The 19755-nt window shown below is 37.0% G+C and overlaps 1 protein-coding gene and 1 pseudogene across 4 annotated transcripts in view; both read right to left on the bottom strand.

The window, feature by feature from the left end:
• TET1 (tet methylcytosine dioxygenase 1) overlaps positions 1-19755 on the bottom strand; it is a 136807-nt gene that overhangs the window by 42975 nt on the left and 74077 nt on the right. For all 4 annotated transcript variants that reach the window (XM_070781857.1, XM_070781858.1, XM_070781860.1 and 1 more), the window contains 3 exons: positions 5712-8028; positions 2637-2727; positions 2010-2103 (listed from right to left, as the gene is read on the bottom strand). In XM_070781857.1, coding sequence (XP_070637958.1) covers positions 2010-2103; positions 2637-2727; positions 5712-8028 — 2502 coding nt within the window. The remainder of the gene's footprint in view (positions 1-2009; positions 2104-2636; positions 2728-5711; positions 8029-19755) is intronic.
• The window catches only part of LOC139180311 (cyclin-A2 pseudogene), a 34576-nt pseudogene continuing 22869 nt past the window's right edge, over positions 8049-19755 (bottom strand).

Below are 19755 nucleotides of genomic sequence, written 5' to 3'. Positions count from 1 at the left end.
CAAAACAGAAAACTTCCTAATAGGTTTTAAAGACGTGAAAACCAAAAAATTCTGTTATGTTAGAGAAATCCAGGTTTAAGAAGCCTGAGGATGGGACTTCCCTGATGGCCCAGAGGTTGATTCCGAGCTCCCAAAACAGGGGGCCCAGGTTCAATCCCTGATCAGGAAACTAGATCGTACAGCAGTTCTACTGGTATCAGAGATGCAGGCTCCTGTCGTCTCCCCATCCTAAAATATATTTTCTATTATCAAGTCAATTCGTAGTATCACATGATTTCTGTATCTCCAACTATTGAACCCATGTTCTATAGATGATGAGGGAAAGGAGACAGATACAAAAGAGTACATTCTGTATGGCTCTAATTCTATAGAAACTATCTAAAAGATCTTTATAGACATGGAGGTTAAAATAGTGGTTATTATACATGGAGTTACCAATGGGGAGCAGGCAAAGGGAGCCTTCAGGGGTGCTACAAAGATTTACATCGCTGTCTGGAGTAGTGTTATATGTGCAGAGAATCACTTGATATTTTGACAAGACTATGCACTCCAAATAGACTGAGGAAACTGGAAGTATTCTAACACACTTAGTGTTCACGCCCAGTTCTCGTGCTATCACTGCTGTCACCTTCCAGAGGTTGGTTGAAAAATAACCAAGATAGGGATTTCCCTGGCAGTGCAGCGGTTAGGATTCCCTGTGCTCCCCCTGTAGGGAGCATAGGTTTGATCCTTGGTCAGGGAACTAAGATCCCACATGCCAGATCAAAAACAAAAACAAAACAAAGACATACAGTTTTCTAGAAGAGATGCAGGTGCACCAATCGTCTTGCTTCAGGAATAGCCAGGTCCAAACCCTCTTTTTTTTTTTTTTTTAATGTTTTTTTGTTCTTCTGAAATGGGCATAAAAATAATGAGTTTTATTTTTCCAAAATCTTAAGAGTCCCTCTGTGGGGATTAATGAGGCAATGTATGTCAAGTACTTAACATGGTGCCTGATATTTAATGAAAGGTAGTGGTTACTGTTATTATTTATTATCATCATGATAGTCGTCATTACAAACAAATGATAGGACAGGATCTCAAATGATCCTTTAGTGCAAATTTCCAAAGAAACTGATCAACATACTTGTAAATGTGAATATCTTCCTGAAAATATACATTTGGCTAGGCAGGTAATGACATTGTTTCTCTGTCGAGAACTTTCAAAAGAAGCTAAATCCAGTTCTTACCTCTGATAGCACCACAGTTTTAGAAAACTCAAAGTAGTTATAGAAATAATTTTGGAAATATATTGTAAAATTTTTGATTTTGCCTTCAATACTGCATGACCTTCATTAAGGTGGCCCCATGAAACAAATGGGCTTTCCTGGTAGCTCAGCTGGTAAAGAATCCGGCTGCAATGCAGGAGACCCTGGTTCGATTCCTGGGTTGGGAAGATCCCCTGGAGAAGGGATAGGCTACCCACTCCAGTGTTCTTGGGCTTCCCTGGTGGCTCAGATAGTAAAGAATCCACCTGCAATGCAGGAGACCTGGGTTCAGTCCCTGGTTTGGGAAGATCCCCTGGAAAAGGGAATGGCAACCCATTCCAGAATTCTTGTCTGGAGATTTCCATGGACAGAGAAGCCTGGCAGGCTATAGTCCATGGGGTTGCAATGAGTCAGACATGACTGAGCAAGTAAAACACATACATATATATTTACTTACTATTTATTTATGCTGTCTAATTATAAGAGCACTCTACACTCTCTAAAAAGTAACAACAATAACAAACAAACAAAAAAAACCTGGTAAGAATGATGACTCTAGATCACTACATACAGATTAGGAATGCCATACCCTTTTGTTCATTAATATAAAAAGCCCAGGCTAAGACAGATAGCTTCCTTATTTCCTTGGGAATAAGGGAAGTGGGTATTTTCCTAGTCCATGTTTTCATGGAAAAAATTACTGACTTAGCTTTTATGTAGAGTAAATCCATTTTGGAAAATGTATAAGTACAAAATACTTACCCACTTAGCAACTGGACACCCATTAGAGCTTTTTCCTTCTTTCCCCGTGTACACTACTATTTCTATCCTTACTGCATTTCCTTTTTGACCATACCTAAGTATGAAACACAGTGAATGGAAAATCATTGAAATAAACTTTTAACATCGTTATGGGAATAAGATTTACAGAAGCACAAAAATCAAACACTCCTCATAATAATAACTTTGTTAAAAATGTACTTGTGTGTGGCAGATATTTTTGTTGTCCAGTTCTATTTACTTGTCCTTAAGGATCACTTTTTTAAAAAATGGCCTGGCTCCAAGACAAGCAAAACCAATGTGAATGTAGTGTTGACAAAGGTAATTTTAACTATTTCTATGATTATACAGTAACAGGAAAATAAGTATGTCTGCATTTAACAAAGACAGCCTTGCTTCGTGAGGGTCTTTATTGAGTTCCCAATGGCTCATGTGAATGACTTGGCAGGAACACCAGGACACTGGGCTTTTCCTGGGTGCTAAGAAACATCCAACTCATATTCCTGAAGGTTTTCCATTCACCTCCTGTTTGTTCCCAGAAAGTATATCTCTGCATTGAGTTAGGTCCCCAATAATCAATGATTTTAACAGGGAAGCATATTTCCTCACCTATTCTCCATGATTTCCCTGACAGCAGCAACACTTGGTCCTGCCCCAAGGTGTGTATAATATGGGCCTTTGTCTTTTTGTATAACTCGATCTGTGGAAGGAACAAGATTATTAGACCCAAAGCTTTACAGAATTGCATAGGGGCGCGGAAGAGCTAGTTTTACTTTTTTTTTTTTTTAAATTCAGAACAATGAATCTTGACAAGATTTTGGTAAGCTTTAGTAATTAAAAACTGGGACAACAGGCCCTGGAGTGTAACTTATCCCTTTTTTCTGCTCCTAATTAATCCATTCTTTCCTGAGAATCAGAGGAGGAAAAACATATTTTAAGTTGTGGTTAACATTTATTCTCAGATCTTCTGCTTTTAAAAAGACCTATAAAAATTGAGGTACGAAATTAAGTTATCCTAGAGCAATACATCTTAAAAGCTTTGCCTCAGAATCCTATTAAAATTGAGCCCCCCCAAGAAATTGAGCCCAACAATTGCACTGCTAATTTATTTTACTACACACATGCATAATTATTTATAATGCACGTGTACACAAGAATCTTCATTGTTACAATAATATGTAATATCAAAAGAGAGAAAAATGGAATCTTCCAATTAAATAATAGTTAAAATTTAGGGTTATTTATACAGTGGAATATGATACAGCTATTAAAACAATAGCATTTACAGACATTGAAAAATCCAAGTTAAAAAGCAAGCTGTAAAAGTAGTATGTTTTAAAAGCCTTAAATTTTGTAAAACTTATAAAATTTTTTTTTACAAAAAAATTTTGTGAATATTAAAATCACTAACAATATTAATTCAATAGAAAAACTGTAACAGCTAGTTTCCTCTAAAAAAAGATATTCGCACCACATTTCTGTACCATTTGAGTTTTTGTGAGTATGAATTAAGTACTTCTTAGAAAATGTCATTTTTAATTTGGCCTCTGAGAATCATGTCTAACTAGAATCATTGGGGAATGCATGTCTACCTACATCAGAAGGCTATTACTTACCATTTTAATTGGATATCCAATAAAACATAGGATTATTTTTGTGGCTACTTAAGCAAGATAGCAGTGAATAATTTTTTATTTATTGGTGATCTAGGGCAGGACTTCCCAGGTGTCTCAGTGGTAAAGAATCTGCCTGCCAATACGGGAGACATGGATTCGATGCCTAGGTCGGGAAGATCCCCTGGATAAAGAAGCAGCAACCCACTCCAGGATTCTTTCCTAGGAAATCCCATGGACAGAAGAGCCTGACAGGCTACAGTCCATGGGGTTGCAAAAGAGTTGGACATGACTTAGTGACTAAACAATACAACAATCTAAGGCAATGGTTCTTAATCATGGATGGTTTTGCCAAAGGGGATATTTAGCACTATTTTGAGTTATGACAACTGTATGCATGTATGTGTGTGCGTTTTTGCTAGCTAGTGAGAAGAGGCCAGGGAGGCCACTAAACAGCCTACAACAGATAAAGCAACAGGTAACAAATACACAGATAGCAAAGAATTACCCCACCTAAAATGTCAGTAAATTTGAGGAACACTAACTACCCTAGTTTTGCTAGGACATAACACTTTCTTAGAAATCCTTTACCCTTGGATATGATTGGGATACTTTACCCTCACTTGGGATGATTTCTGAGTCTGGTCTTTTGTTTTTCTTTTTAAATTCCCATCTCTACACAATGAACACAATAATCTCAAATGGAACAATTATAGGAAAACATGTAACTGACAGTGTATTATTACATAGTTCCAGGTCCACTGCAGATACTGAATAAACTTTGAAAGCCTGGCTGTCTCAATTCCTACAATGTTACAAGATAGTATGTATAAGGAAAGAGTTTTCAAACTAGCTAATCATCTTATCGAAACTATGTATAAGGTTAAATTAGACTAGCTCAGGTCTATACATATTTATGGCATTTTAAAGACTACTTTTCCATGTTTAATGACTTATTAAAAAAAAAAAAAAAAGGTCTCTTTTTCAGATTTTTGATGCAAGAGGATGGAAGTTACAAATACAGCCTCTGGAGTTGGGACTGCCTGTCTTTGAATTCCGGTTGAATCATTTACTAGCCATGAACTTCTCTGATTCAATCTCTTCACTTATAAAATGGGGATAATGAGCATTCCCTTTGGTGGGTTTTTGTTAATATAACAAGTCAAGGATGCAGCAGTTATGAGACTTGCAGGGAAAGATCTGGAATCTGAGCCATTATCATTACCACACTCTCCTGTCCTTGGTCTGAGAATCTCTCTTTCCCAATTCAACCCACTCAGACAGCGCTGTCACCCCTCCAGACTGTCCGACCCTTCTAAAAGGCTCTTCATTCTGAGAGGAGCCTATCTTTGGTGCCTGGCATGAGGTAGGCTGTCAAAACAGTGCTGAATGATGGGCAGAAAAATGGAAGGATTCATTTCAGAATATTAAATGCACTTTGAATAATCAAGAACTGAAAGTAATTGTTATACTTCACTATTTTTTCTATTGTGGTTAAAAAAGTATATCAGAATGATATACTTACTCCATCCTTCCAATCAGTCCTTTAAGTACCCATTCTTGAATCTACCAATGAATCATTTTCTTCTTGACTGGATTAGCAGTTACACAGATACTTTTCTTATGGTTATTTAAGTTATATATATATTTTATGTTCTCTGCATACATGTTTAAAATGTACAACTTAAAAATACTTGATTTTAAACAAAAGGCCTAAGGGTTGAAATTTTTCTGAATATAGGAAGAATAAACTGTGATAAAGTATTAAGAGATTCATTCTTATGATGTGCACAATAAACAACTTGAGAGACATCTAGCTTGAGCGAACTCCAATTTTCCACTTAAGAAAGTTTCTGGAGTACCAGTTGCATTTCCCATTTATCTGAGCTGCATGAAAGAAAAGGTCCCACAGAAAAATGGATATAGAATTATTTAGTCCATCCTAGCTAGAATATGAATGGGGCCAAAATGTCACATACAAAAACACAAATCAAACTTTATTTGATAATGATTTGAGGCAATTAAGGCAAAAAAAAAGAGAAAAAAATGAAACACACATGCATACACTTACCAAGACAGTTGCAAGTAGGCAATTCAGAATCTTTCGTTGTGGACACAAGGGTTTTTGTAGGATTGGTAAAGAAGTTCATCGCATAATCATTAAAAGTTTTCTGTGCACTGTTTATTGGGGAAAATTCTGATGTTCCAACACTAGATGAACAGACATCCTCTTCATTTTTGGTAGAAACCACTGTAATTCCACCTGAACATACTACATTTAGGTTCCTGAGAATTTGTGCTGGGTCTGGTAACGGGGTCTCATGAGAGATACCAGGAAATGTTGGCAGTCTCTGATGCATGAGTTGGTCTTTAACATCCTCTTGGAACTGTCTTTGGTCACTGCCATCCAGGACATTAGCACACTGGTTGGTTGGAGAGGCTGGCTGGAGTAAAGGATGAGCTTTCTGATTGACATTCACTGTTGGCTGTACCTGAGTATATGCATTTTCTGAAAATGCCTGCCCAGTGGATTCTGTTTTTAACGGGATTATGGGGATAGAATCCAAGGGTTCAACCTTCATCTTTTCCTGTGCTAATTCAGGATAATATCTCTCAAATTTTATCTGAGCAAGTGGAGGAAATAATTTTTTGTGTTCTAATGCTGAACTTGTTTGAGTCAGTGGTTTCCATACTTTAGTTAGGGGAGGAATTTTTCCCAACAGAATGGGAAAATCATGTGGACCAAATTGACCAAATCTTTGAAATTTAGATGCTATCCAAATGTCATGTAATTTACTATACTCATATGACAACTGTTCCTGCTTTTTCTGGTCATTTTCTTGACAACTTATGACCATGTGCTTTTTTTTCCGTCTATCTCTTGATGGAGTAGATTTTGTCTTTTTCTGGATTGTGTTCTTTTGCTTTATTACTGATGAACCTTGATTATTTTGAACACTGGAAGGTGGTTTCTGTGGTGGTGTGCCCATCTCCTGGTTATACTTTTGCTGTACATTATATGCAACAAGGCTTGTTGGTGTACTTTCAACTTTTTTGTCCTCTGGTTTCACATAATTGAATTTAATCATTGATGCAAGTTGTGTTAATTGTGCGGCAACATCTTCTTCTATTTTACTGTGAACTGAATCTTGACATGATGAATCATCCTTTGAATCCACCTTGATGCTGTTGTCCAGTGACTGGTTACAATACTCTGATTTGCTAGTTATTGTGGTCAACTGCTGCAAATTCCTAGAACTGTCAAGAGTAATCCTACCTTGCGCAGTATTTTTATTGGTATCAGTTTTAGATGAATTTGAATTTGGTATAAAAAGTGAATTTGTGACGGTTGAATTTTCCTGTGCCTTTGTGGATGCTTGGTCACTAGGTGAGCTGTTGTGTGACTTAGAAATGCTATTTTGGCCATTGAACACTACAGCATTGCACGAGCTTTGCTTTTCCAAAGACGGACAGTGATGAAGGCTCTGTGACTCCCCTTTTAAGTTTGGGTCTTGGAAGTCTTTTCTCACAGAATACAGAATAGCTTTACAGCTGCTAAGCAAACTAGCTGTTCTCTGTTCTGTTTCTTCATCCTTCTCTGACTTTGATGGAGAGGAATTTTCTGATGGGGCTTCTGAAAGTTGTGTGAGAGCTTCTATGGCCACTACTTGTTCTAGTGTTAATCTCCTATCTTTCATTAGGGATAGGAGACTTGGTTGAAGTGTTGATCCTTCTTTTAGTTCTCTATTTGCTATAATTTCTAGGGATTTTGGTTGATCACTTTCATTGTGTATAGTAGTATGACTATTTGAGTTGCAGTTCACAGGATCTGGGAAAGACTTACAATTAAAGCCAGGCTTCTGAATAACCAAAACATTACTCTTCCCCTTGAGATGATCACAGCTCGCACTAGAAGCAATGGTGCTCATGACATTGTTATGGTTTGCGGTGTCTTTCAGGAATTTATAAGGATTGTTTTCAAATGCCTTGCCAAGTTCTTCAATGTTGATTTTTTTAAAAGACAAATTTGTTTCAGTTGGTAAATAGTGTACATTTTTAATGCCATTTCTTACAGTTTGTGCAAACAATTTTTGAGGTTCAAGGAGGTCAGTAAGTAGAATTTTTTTCCTGTCATCTTCAGAGTTTTTCAAATTTTCAACTTCTGTTTTAATTGTATTAAATTCTCCTTTGACATGATCAGTTAAGTGTAATTTCTTGTTTTGTGTCCAATTCTCCACTTCAATACCTGTCATACTTTCTTCATTTTTAGTTACATTTTCTAAGGTACATGAATTCAATTCCAATCTCTGTTCTTCCTCATGAGCACAACTACTGTATTCCATGGATTCTGACTTGGGGCCATTTACCAGTTTGTTGTCAAAATCTGCCTATAAAATAAACACAGAAATTACTCATATAATCTACTCCGATACCTGAGGAAGAGTCATAAGAACTTTACAATTTAAAAGCAACTAAATGTGAAGTCCCTGAAAACATTTTATTTTCACTTTTTATATTTTCTAATAATTTATAAAAAATCAATAAGGGGAAAAGAAAAAAGAGAGGTAGAAACCATTATAATCCCATGCCTGTTAATGTTTTGGTATACTCATTTTTTCAAAAATAAAATTTTTTTACAATTAAAAAAAAATTGTAAAATATTTTCACAATTGGTGTCATGGCAACCCTCTCCAGTGTTCTTGCCTGGAGAATCCCAGGGACAGGGGAGCCTGGTGGGCTGCTGTCTCTGGGGTCGCAGAGAGTCGGACACGACTTAAGCGACTTAGCAGCAGCAGCAGCAGCAATGAGCAATACCTACTATTTCAATGCAAACTGTAATGAGACACACACATACAAAAAAATCATACATCATCATAGGTAAACCTATGGCTGGTTCACGTTGATGTAAAGCAATTATCCTTCAATTAAAATAAATTAAAAAATATATAAATCATAAATACTTATATAGCTTGCTGAGTTTTCACAAAACTGCTATGTACCCAAATCCCACCAAGAAATTTACATCTAATAAACAAGGTCCTACATTATCGCACATAGTATATTTAATATCTTATGATAAACCATAATGGAAAAGAATATAAAAAAGAATTTATATACATATAACAAACACTTCCTGTACAGCAATTACACTGCAAATCAACTATATTTTGATTAAAAAAATTTTTAATTAATTTTTAAAAACTTATCATCATCACTCCAAAACCAAAGCGTAACCACTGATTTGGCATCTTAGATTTCTTTTGCTTATTTCCATACTTTATACAACTGACTTTCTTTTACTCAAAATTTTGTTTGTGGTAGTCTTCCATGTTGTAAAGTATAATTGTAATCCATTGATTCCTCCTGCTATACAGTAATTCATTAATTGAATATACAATGTATTTTTGTGTTCTACTGTAGATGGACATTCATTTTTACGTTTTTGGCTACAACAAAGTACACTATAACATATTACTGTTATCTTTTGGTGAACTTATATATACATGGGGTGGAGGGAAGTGCTGGATCATTCAGTGTGTGTATTAATATATGTGCATGCACCTTCAGCTTTAGGAGACAGGCCAAATAATTTTCTACAGTGGCTATCGATATATACTCCCACAAGAATTATTAATATGTTTCTATTTTTATTAACAATTAGTTCACATTCTTATCAAAACTTAGCATTTTCTGTCTTAACACATTAACCATTAGGGTGAGTGGGTAGTGACATCCCTTTTTAAAATTTTTTTGAGATGAACTTCCCATAAGATAAAATTCGTCATTTTACTATTTCAAGTTGTATAATTCTGTGATTGTATACACAATATTGTGCAACAATCACCTTTAATTCCCGAACACTGTCATTGCTTCTGAGAGAAACACTGAACTCACCAAGGAATCAGTATTCCCCTCTCTAATCCGTATTTTTTGTAAACCTTGAAACAAGGATTTCCCTGGCAGTCCAGTGGTTAAGACTCTGCACTCTCAACGCAAGGGGGCACAGGTTTGATCCCTGGTCAGAAAACTAAGATCCCGACTGCCGCACAGTGTTCATCCAAAGTTATACCACAGGATGACACAAGAGGGGACATTTCTGTCAGGAGTAAATAGAAAATAATCTTTATATTTAACATGGTGCTAGATGTTTTAGTCAATGCCTGAAAGACAGTAAAATCTAAATATAAAAATATTGAATAAATGATTATATAATTGACTCTAATAGAAAAACCAAGAGTATTGACTAAAAAGAAAAAAAGATTCAGAGTTCAGAGTTCATATCTAATTTCCTGTCAGGGTACAGGTTACATAGGCTATGTTTAACATGTCAAAATTCATTTCAAAAATGCAATATCATATATACATTATCCTATATGTATATTACATACACATAACAACTTTTTAAAAATAAATAAGATAGCCAATTTTTTTAAAGCAATATATAAAATTTTAACATTAAAAGGACTAATAAGTTAAGCATTCCGGGTAAATAAACAAATTAAGAGAATAAGTTCAATAATATTTAATATTATTGTTAAAATGCTGGCATTTGTAAGCAGCAGAGAAAATTATCAATTTCTTAATAATGACAAGAAAGATGTTTGATCCTTATAACATGCAACAAAAATTCCAGATATATTAGTAATTTAAACAGAAGAAAATCTAGAAAATAGGAAAAATCTTCCAAAGCAAGAGCAAAAAGTGGCAAGCCATAATAAAAGACAGAATCCTTTGACTACATATAATATTAAGACTCTGAAAGGCAAAGACACCATAATATGCTTTTTAAATTGCTGATCACAACCTGAGTTCCAATACCAATTTCATGCTTTGTAACAAATGCTTTTTTAATAGAATATTAAAGAAAAATAAGTATACTATATTTAGTAAAGATAAGTATTATCATAAAAATCTTTTATGTATGGTTTTGTGTCCATGTACTGAATAATGATGTAAACTGTATTTACTTCCTGATATGCATAGCTACTTACAAAGGTAGGAGAAATATTGTCAAAATTAAAGTGAAAATTTCATTGAAAAATTTTTATATTGAAATTTTTAAAAAATCAAGTGACAGACTGGATAAATACAAGATATATAGTTACTGTTCTTAAAGAAAAAAAAAATTTCTGAGAAATTAAAAAGGAAAATGACTCAATAGAATACTGAGGAAAGAACAGGCATAAGTACTTCACTTCGGTGGAAATCAAAAGGATCAAACTCTATCCAACTTCTTACTAGAAGAAAATGAAAATAAATGCAATCCAAATTGCAACAATAAAATGTAAGCAAATCATAATGCAATATAACATTTAGAGAAAATACGAAATAAACCCTCATATATTCACATTGTGAATTAATGTGCAGTCATTACTCAATGTATCAATCTAGTGATTGCATGGCAAGTTATTAATAATACATCATTAACCCAAAATAATGTGTGATAACATGTGATAAATTAAAATATCTTTTAATTTAAAATATACAAACAGTACGAATTCCCTGGCAGTTCAGTGCTTAGGACTCAGCACTTTCACTGCCTTGGCCCGGGATCAATCCCTGGTCAGGGAACTAACGTCTCACAAGCTTTGCTGGCATGGTAAAACAGAAAGTACGTCCAAATAATGTATTCATCACAAAGTGGATATAGAACGAACATACCTCAACATAATACAGGCCATTATAATAAGCCATAAGCCCAGAGCTAACATCATATTCAACAGTGAAAAGCTGAAAGCATATCCTGTAAGATCAGGAACAAGACAAGGATACTCGCTCTTACTACTTTTATTCACCATAGTATTGGTAGTCCTAGACATGGCAATCAGACAGAAAGAAGAAATAAAAGACGGCTAAAGATATCACATCAAAAGATGTTCAGCATCACTAATCAGAGAAATGCAAATCAAAACCACAACTAGAATTCACTTCACATCAGAATGGCTATCATCAAGAAGACCACAAATAGCAAATGTTGGTGAAGACGTGGAGAAAACAGAACCATTACACATTGTTGGTAGGAATATAAATTGGTGCAGCCACTATGGAGAACAGTATTGAGGTTCCTCAACAAAGTAAAAATAGAATTACCACATGATCCAGCAATTCCACTCCTAGGTATTTATCTAAAGAAAATGAAGACAGTAATTCAAAAAGATACATACACCCTCAATGTTTATAGTCGATTTTTTTTTCAAATCAATTTATTATTATCCTGACAGCTGGCATCATTAATACTTTGATAGAAACCACTTAAAATTAGCCAAACATATAAGATAATCACATGCAGAAGATATACAAAGTATAACCATTTAAACGGAGAAGGCAATGGCAACCCACTCCAGTACTCTTGCCTGGAAAATCCCACGGATGGAGGAGCCTGGTAGGCGGCAATCCATGGTGTAATAGATATAATTTGTACTTGACCATAACTTCTGTACCCAGAAATGATTGTAAAATTAAAATCTAAGATAAAATCTGTATACCATATACTTTGAGTGCTTTACATCTTAGAAAACAAAGGTAGTCTTTCACTGTTACATATTTAGTGTCTCCGGTGAGTTGAGAGAAACACCATAAAACTTCGAATTTTTGTGCTTTTCTCTTATTAACCATTGTGCATGCTGTGGTGCTCTGAGGTAGGTCTGGTGAAGGTCCATGAGACAAGGCTTTAGAATTTCCAGCGGATATCCAGTCTTTTATACTAATGAGTCAGGCCAGCTTTGTCTCATGGCTGTGTAGACTGCTAAATGAAAGACCACAGCGGTGATAACCGATGGCATATATTTTAGATATGAGTCAGCGTCTATTCAGAGAAGGCAATGGCACCCCACTCCAGTACTCTTGCCTGGAAAATCCCATGGACGGGGGAGCCTAGTAGGCTGCAGTCCATGGGGTCACTAAGAGTCGGACATGACTGAGTGACTTCACTTTCACTTTTCACTTTCATGCACTGGAGAAGGAAATGGCAACCCACTCCAGTGTTCTTGCCTGGAGAATCCCAGAGACAGGAGAGCCTGGTGGGCTGCCATCTATGGGGTCACACAGAGTTGGACACAACTGAAGCGACTTTGCAGCAGCAGCAGCACCAGTGTCTATCAAACTTCGCTCTCACAAAAGCACTGCTAAACTTTCAACTTTGCCTTTTGCAGGCTGCTGATGCAAAAAGTACTGGGTAAGAAGCTGATTTATTGTTTGTACAGCTAAGTCAAAAGCAAGGACTTTCAAGACTAGGTGCTCCATTCTCAGAACCTGTTTCTTGATACAAGTGTCATCTGTAATGTATACAAATTCTGCTACTTCTGGGGGTCTGTATCTTCAAACTTTGAGGCTAACAGCATAGCAGCAGTGCCCGTAAGTTGAAGTTTTCCTCTCAACACAGACATGGATGAAAGAAACCTATAAAGGTAGTTCACAGTCAAATGCAGGGTCTCATTTTGTAGTATATTCTTCTCCTACGTCAGCTAACCAGCCTGCGAGGATAGCCTTCATACTGTTAGTAATGTCTGGCTGTTTCTTCATGTAACCCATGTTAGGCTTACATTTAACCCCCATTTCCTAAGGTATGTGTGAACATCCTCATGGTAGTCTGGTACTTCATTAACATTCCCTGGCTTTTCATCTTCCAATACAATTGATGTGAACATAGTATGTGGTGACTGCAAACTACAATCCACGGGGTAATCAAGAGGTACCAGTGGTTTTCTTGGTCCTGGTAAAGTAACAGCCAAGACATCTTCACTTTCTGCTTTTTTAGATTCAGTTGGCCTCTTTTGCATCCTTCTGCTTCATCTATATGAATGGTAAAGGCAGGCTGTTTACTGTTTAATTTCCCGGGAGGAACAGTGATATGCTCATCATTTATAGGAAGATCCTTAAGAGGTGCAACCCATCAAGTGTTAGGCCTCTGGGGTGCTGGACCCCTCGAGTTTCCGGCCTTCAGTACCACCAGCCCACCTGGTCGGGGACTGCCTCCTTCTCAGGGTTGATGTTCTCCTAGTCCTCCAGGAACGCTATCCGCTGCAGTGTTAGCGCCGAATCCGCCTAGCGGGCCAGTGGCCGGGGCGGGGAGCTGCCCACCATCACTGGGGCGCGGTGGTTCAGCCCTGCGCCAAGCAGCTTGCACTGCATCCCGCAGACCTCCTGAGGACCTCTCCAAACGTACCCCCGTGGCAGCCTGAGCCAGCCTGCTCGCCCACCCAGGGGGACCGTGTAGGAGCAACAACGTTGCTAAAGGCGGAGGCAAGCACTGCCAGGCCTGGAGGGGCAAGGACGCCTCGGAAATGAAGCGATCCTGCTAAAGTAGCCCGTTCTTGCAGTTCAAATGTATAGCAGAAATTATTTAAATAGCCAAGATATGGACACAACCTGCATGTCAATCAACAGATAAATGGATAAAGATGTTGTTTTATTATAGAAACTGGAATGTACTCAGCCATAAAAAGGGATGAAATTTTGCCATTTGCAACAACATGGATGAACTTGGAGAATATTATGCTTAGTGAAATAAGTCAGACAGACAAATACTGTATGATATCACTTATATCTGGAATCTAAAAGATAAAATGAATGAATTTAACAAAACAGAAACGGAATCATAGGTATAGAGAACTAGTGGTTACTAGTGGGGAGAAGAATGGGGGGGAGGGTCAAGTTGGGGTAGGGAATTAAGAGATACCAACTACTATGTATAAAATGAATAAGTTAAAAGGACCTAGTATACAGCAGAGGCAATGTAACCAATATTTTTTGTATTTTTTCTTCTTTTGTAACCAATATTTTATAGTAACTTTAAATAAAGTAAATAATCTTTATAAAAATTTTGCATCCTTTGTCGTATACCTGAAACTATTATTTTAAATAAACTATTCCTCAATTTAAAAAATACATAAAATCAACTTATTTAAATAGATAAAAATCTAAATAAAGTATATATAGGTTTGTTTTTAAAAAGAAGTGTTGAAAAGAAACCAATTTATTTGCCATTACTATTTAATCTTGAATACTAACACGGGGAAGGAAAGAGCAATTCTTAGGAATTGTACAACCCAGGATGTGCTACTTAACCTTAACTAAACCTTAACTTAAAGTTTTCTCTTTTTAAGAGATCATATATGATTGTGATGGTAATTAAGTGAGATAACTGTCAGATAATAACCGACTCAAGAGCACAGTGACAATGAGCTATCACTAAAAGAGAGTACAATTTCATCACAACAGTTATAATTCCAAAGCCATTAGCTCTATTCTAATATAGTCATTACCTGCAACAACTCATTTAATCTTCATACAACCCTGACATAGGCACTGTGGAAAGATGCTCAACATTAAAAGAAATGCAAATTAAAATGACATTTTTCATTTATCAGAATAGCAGTCAAAAAGTTTGACCACCTAGACCCTTGGACAAGCTGTAGGGAAATAAACTCACATATTGCTGGTGAAAGTACAAAAGGGTGCAATCTCTATGGAAGACAATTTGGCAATAATTATCAAAATTAAGTGCAACTTTAATACAGCAGTTTGAAATTTATCCCAGTTATACTTGCATATAACTACATGTTTTGACAGCTTTGTATATTTAAACAAATAGCTGAAAAGATTCCAATGTCCATCTGTAGCAGGCTAATTCAATTGTGATATAGCTATATAATGCCTTGAAACCATAAAAAAGGATCAAAAATTCCATAGCTAACAGGAAAAGATTATATGTGAGACACATTTTGTATAAAAAGAAATAATATACACATTCATATTTGCATAAAGTTACTCTGGAAGAAACTAATGGTAAATAGAAAGAGTTTAGGAGCAATTCTTTATAGTGAGGAAACAGCAAAGGTTTATTTAGGCCAGATATGATTAAAAGCTATTTTGACTTTTTAATATATTTCCCTTAAAAGTAAACCAAAATTGACAAAGCACTCTATGCAAAGACTTCTATGAATAGTAAGTGAAAGAAATCTAAATGCAGAATAGTTTATGTAGTATCAAACTACAAACAAATTAGAGCATGAGGAAGAGTGCAGAGTACATATTTTTTTATAATATTTGTTTAAGATATTTTAGGAAAGCTACATACAACAGTCAACATTTGTCTTTTAGAAACTCTACTCAGTGGTATTCTGATAAAGGTTTAACAATCAACTTGGGAAGTGGTGGGGAGGAAGCCCTATTTTGTAGGGTTGGCCAATTTTTGTGGTGCCAATCCACTATCAAAGTGACCAACTAAGCAAGAGTTGGGAAGAAATGCACACACGTAATAAGCTGGAAGGAGCTGTTTCCATGACATCACCAAGAGCGTGAATCCAACTACTTGAAACAGGCCCCAGTGACCACAGTTTTTAATGATGATTTTATTGGCATTTAATCTGCCTAGGTATAGTGTATTTCCTGAACATCCATCTTGAAGTGCAAATTATTGGGTTGGCCAAAAATTTCTTTTGGGTTTTTCTGGAAGCTGTCTGTTACGGCAAAACCCAAATAACTACCTACCTGTGTTTGTGTCTCTTCTCCTACCCCAGCCCCTCCCCCACAGTTCCATTCCTGTCCTCTACTACTCCAAAAAGACCCAAGGGTACAGTTTAAAAGACAGTAAATGATTTCAAAGTCCCCTAGTTGTCTGTCTTCCATTCAATACCCATCCCACGATTACAGGTTGCGTGTACTCTGAACTAACAGGAATGTTGAACTCCTGAGATGAGATCTGGATCCAGTAGTTCCCAAGCTATTGCCATGTTCTCATTTTTCCACATTCCTATCCTCAGGACACTTATACCTACTTTTGCAGGAGCCAAATGGTACTGAGGAAGTCAAGTGAAGCCGTTCACTCGTGTCCGACTCTTTGCGACCCTAGGGACTGTAGCCCACCAGGCTCCTCTGTCCATGTGATTTTCCAGGCAAGGATAATGGAGTAGGTTGCCGTTTCCTTCTCTAGGGGATCTTCCCGATGCAGGGATCGAACCTGGGTCTCCCGCACTGGGGGCAGACGCTTTACCATCTGAGCCACCAGGGAAGTAGGAAAGAGGGCTTCTCTTCTGAAAATTCTGACTCTGCCCTTTGAACAGGATCTGATTGTAGCCCTCCCAACACACGCTCACATTCCATACGTGCTGTATTTCCTACATCCAGAAACAGGTACCCAGACTAGATGAAAAAATAAAAACTCTGAAAATACTTTGAGAGCTTTGGTCCAACAAGACTATGACCTTTACTATACAGGTAAATCAGTTTGTTTCTTAACCTACTTTTCATTTTTTTCCCACCCCTTATTACAGAAGTCTTTTAAAACATTTTTTCCCTAATATTCCTCCCCAGAAGATCTTAATACCTCCCCAAAAGATCGTCATATCATAGATATAGTGTGTATGTGTTTACATACAGTGACCTCATTGTGATATCTTAAGTTTTTTCAACCCCTCCCCCACCAAGAACCAATCTTTTTCACCTCCTTGGAGGAAAAAGCAATTTTAAAAACTAACAAGTAGAGCAGCAAGAGCAGCCCACAGTGTATTTATCCCTAATCAGAAGAAATACCTTCCAAGTCTGCTTTCTCAACCTGAAAACTGAGCATATGAAGAAAAACCCAAGGAAAAACCACTGAGGCCTCTGTTAAGTTTGACTTTAAGAAAACACAATCATTCCTGATACTGTATTTTCCTCTCTCACATTCCCTTTAAAATACACCAAGAAAAAGATGCAGAGGTCAGCCCTGCTCTCCAACCTACTACCAAACAATGCTCACCACAACTGCTTGCTAACAAAATCAAATTTAAGTCAAAAGTAAAGACGAACCAGTGACTCACCAAAGATCCACCTAAGGAAATTCTAAAATAAGCATTTAACACACACATACATCAAAAATATCCTCCTTCAAAGGGGATCTACTTTATTTTATTAGAGCAGTGACATTATCTACTCCAGAATCCCAGCCATTAATTTCCCCTTTTCCTTTTTTAGGCATAAAAAAGGAATATCTGCCCTACCAAGATTTGTAACCCTAACATTCTTTTTTAGTTTTGCCTCTTATCTGTTTCTCCAGTTTGCCTACAGCTACCCAGTGAGGGGTTTCAAAGGCCACAGATAGGCAGGGCTGGGTGGGTCAGCCGGATGAGAGGGAGCATAGAGACTGGATGACTATACACCCCAACCTGTCCTACCTTGGTGCCACAGGGCCTCATGGTTTTTCCAAGCTTGTGCCGAATGGGAGCCATGGAAGAAACTACAGATGTTTCTCAATTTTCTCCTTCAGATCCAGAAGCCAGAACCAAAAGCTTTCCTAAAGTTTTCATTCTTAACCCCCAAAACTCCACCCTCATTTGGCCACAGGGTTTTAGAATCCACAATAAATCCTTTACTTGGGGGTGGGGCAAAGGAGGAGACTTAACTAAAGGGAGGGACAACTTCTATTTAGTCAAAAACCAAGTTAATTGCAAATGAGTTCCAAAAGTATAAACCTAAGAGCTAAACTTCTCTAGCCGTAGATGACCTTGTCTTAGACCACCTCCTCAGAAGCTAAGAGCCAGTATAATTTATTCCTAGTCAAAAAGATAAAAATCCAGAACTTTCCTGGCGGTCCACAGAGCTCAAGTTCAATTCCCTAGTCAGGAAACAAAGTTCCCACATGCCTCGAGGCATAGCAAAAAAAAAAAAGTATGTAAGACATTAAAAAAAAAAAGAAAGAAAGAACGATAAGAACCCCCTCTCTGGTGGCAAGGCTAAAAGCACCAAGGCCAGGACTGTCTGTCAATAAGAGCCCATTATGGTACCTCCCTCAGAAAAATGATGAAGAAAATTGAAATCAGCCAGCCCACCAAGTACACTTGCTTCTCTGGTGGCAAAAACAAAATGAAGAGACAAGCTTTGGGGATCTGGTTCTGTGGTTCCTGAAAAGGTGGCAGGTAATTCCCAAACCTACAGCACCACTTCTATCATGCTATAGTTTGACTGAAGTAACTCAAGGTCCACCGTTCATAACGTTGCTAGCCTATAATAAATGTGTTAATTCACGTAAAAACAACAAAAGACAAAAAAAAAACCCCAAAAACTCAGACTCCAAATCTGCCTCAAGCTATCAACCCACTAAATCCCCTCCTCATTCAATTATCTTCAGGGGTTACCCCTCAAGGTTATGAATGACTTCTGAACTGCCAAATCCAAACATTCCTTAAATATCACACACCTACTCTGCTCTTCTGTAGATCCCCAAGGGCATTCTCTAATGACACTAAAATCTAGATCTCCCCTGGAGCCCCTCTGTCCCTTGAATGTCTGTCCCTTGGCTGTAGGTGTGTCTCCCAAGCCTGTTCCTTAGAAGATTCTAAATCCACTGCCTTTTTGTTCTTCACACTTTTTGTGAACAACCCTATCCAAGCTTAAAATTAATAACCAACTCTATGTTCAGTGTATTATTCTTAACACTTTTTTACATACCCTAACTGTTCCATATATTTTTAATAATGTGAGCTTTCCCGGAATGAAAATGGTAACTCCCCTTTCTATTGCTTACCAACCACATGGCATAAAGCTCTATAGATCCCTTTTGCACCTCAATTTCCTTATGATAACTCAACTTACACACACGACTATATATAAAATAGATAACCAACAAGGACCTACTGTATTGCACACGGAACTATACTCAATAATTTATAACAACCTATAAGGGAAAAGAATCTAAAAAAGAATTGCACCTGAAATTAACATGACATTGTAAATCAACTAGTATTGTTGCTGTCCAACTCTTTGCGACCCCATGGACTGCAGCACACCAGGCTTCCCTGTCCTTCATCATATTCAGCAGCATGCTTAAACTCATGTTCATTGAGTCAATGATGCCATCCAACCATCTCATCCTCTGTTGTCCCCTTCTCCTCTTGCCTTCACTCTTTCCCAGAATCAGGGTCTTTTGTAATGAGTCAGCTCTTCGCATCAGGTGGCCAAAGTATTGAAGCTTCAGTTTCAGCATCAGAACTTCCAATGAATATTCACTATTGATTTCCTTTATGATTGACTGGTTTGATCTCCTAGGAGCTCAAAGGACTCTCAAAAGTATTCTCCAACTTTACAGTTCAAAACACTAATACTTAAATTAAAAAACAATAATTTCTCAGGACTTA

This window comes from Bos indicus, chromosome 28 (assembly GCF_029378745.1).
Source record: "Bos indicus isolate NIAB-ARS_2022 breed Sahiwal x Tharparkar chromosome 28, NIAB-ARS_B.indTharparkar_mat_pri_1.0, whole genome shotgun sequence".
Classification (NCBI taxonomy): Eukaryota; Metazoa; Chordata; class Mammalia; order Artiodactyla; family Bovidae; genus Bos; species Bos indicus.
This window is presented reverse-complemented; position numbering and strand designations above follow the sequence as displayed.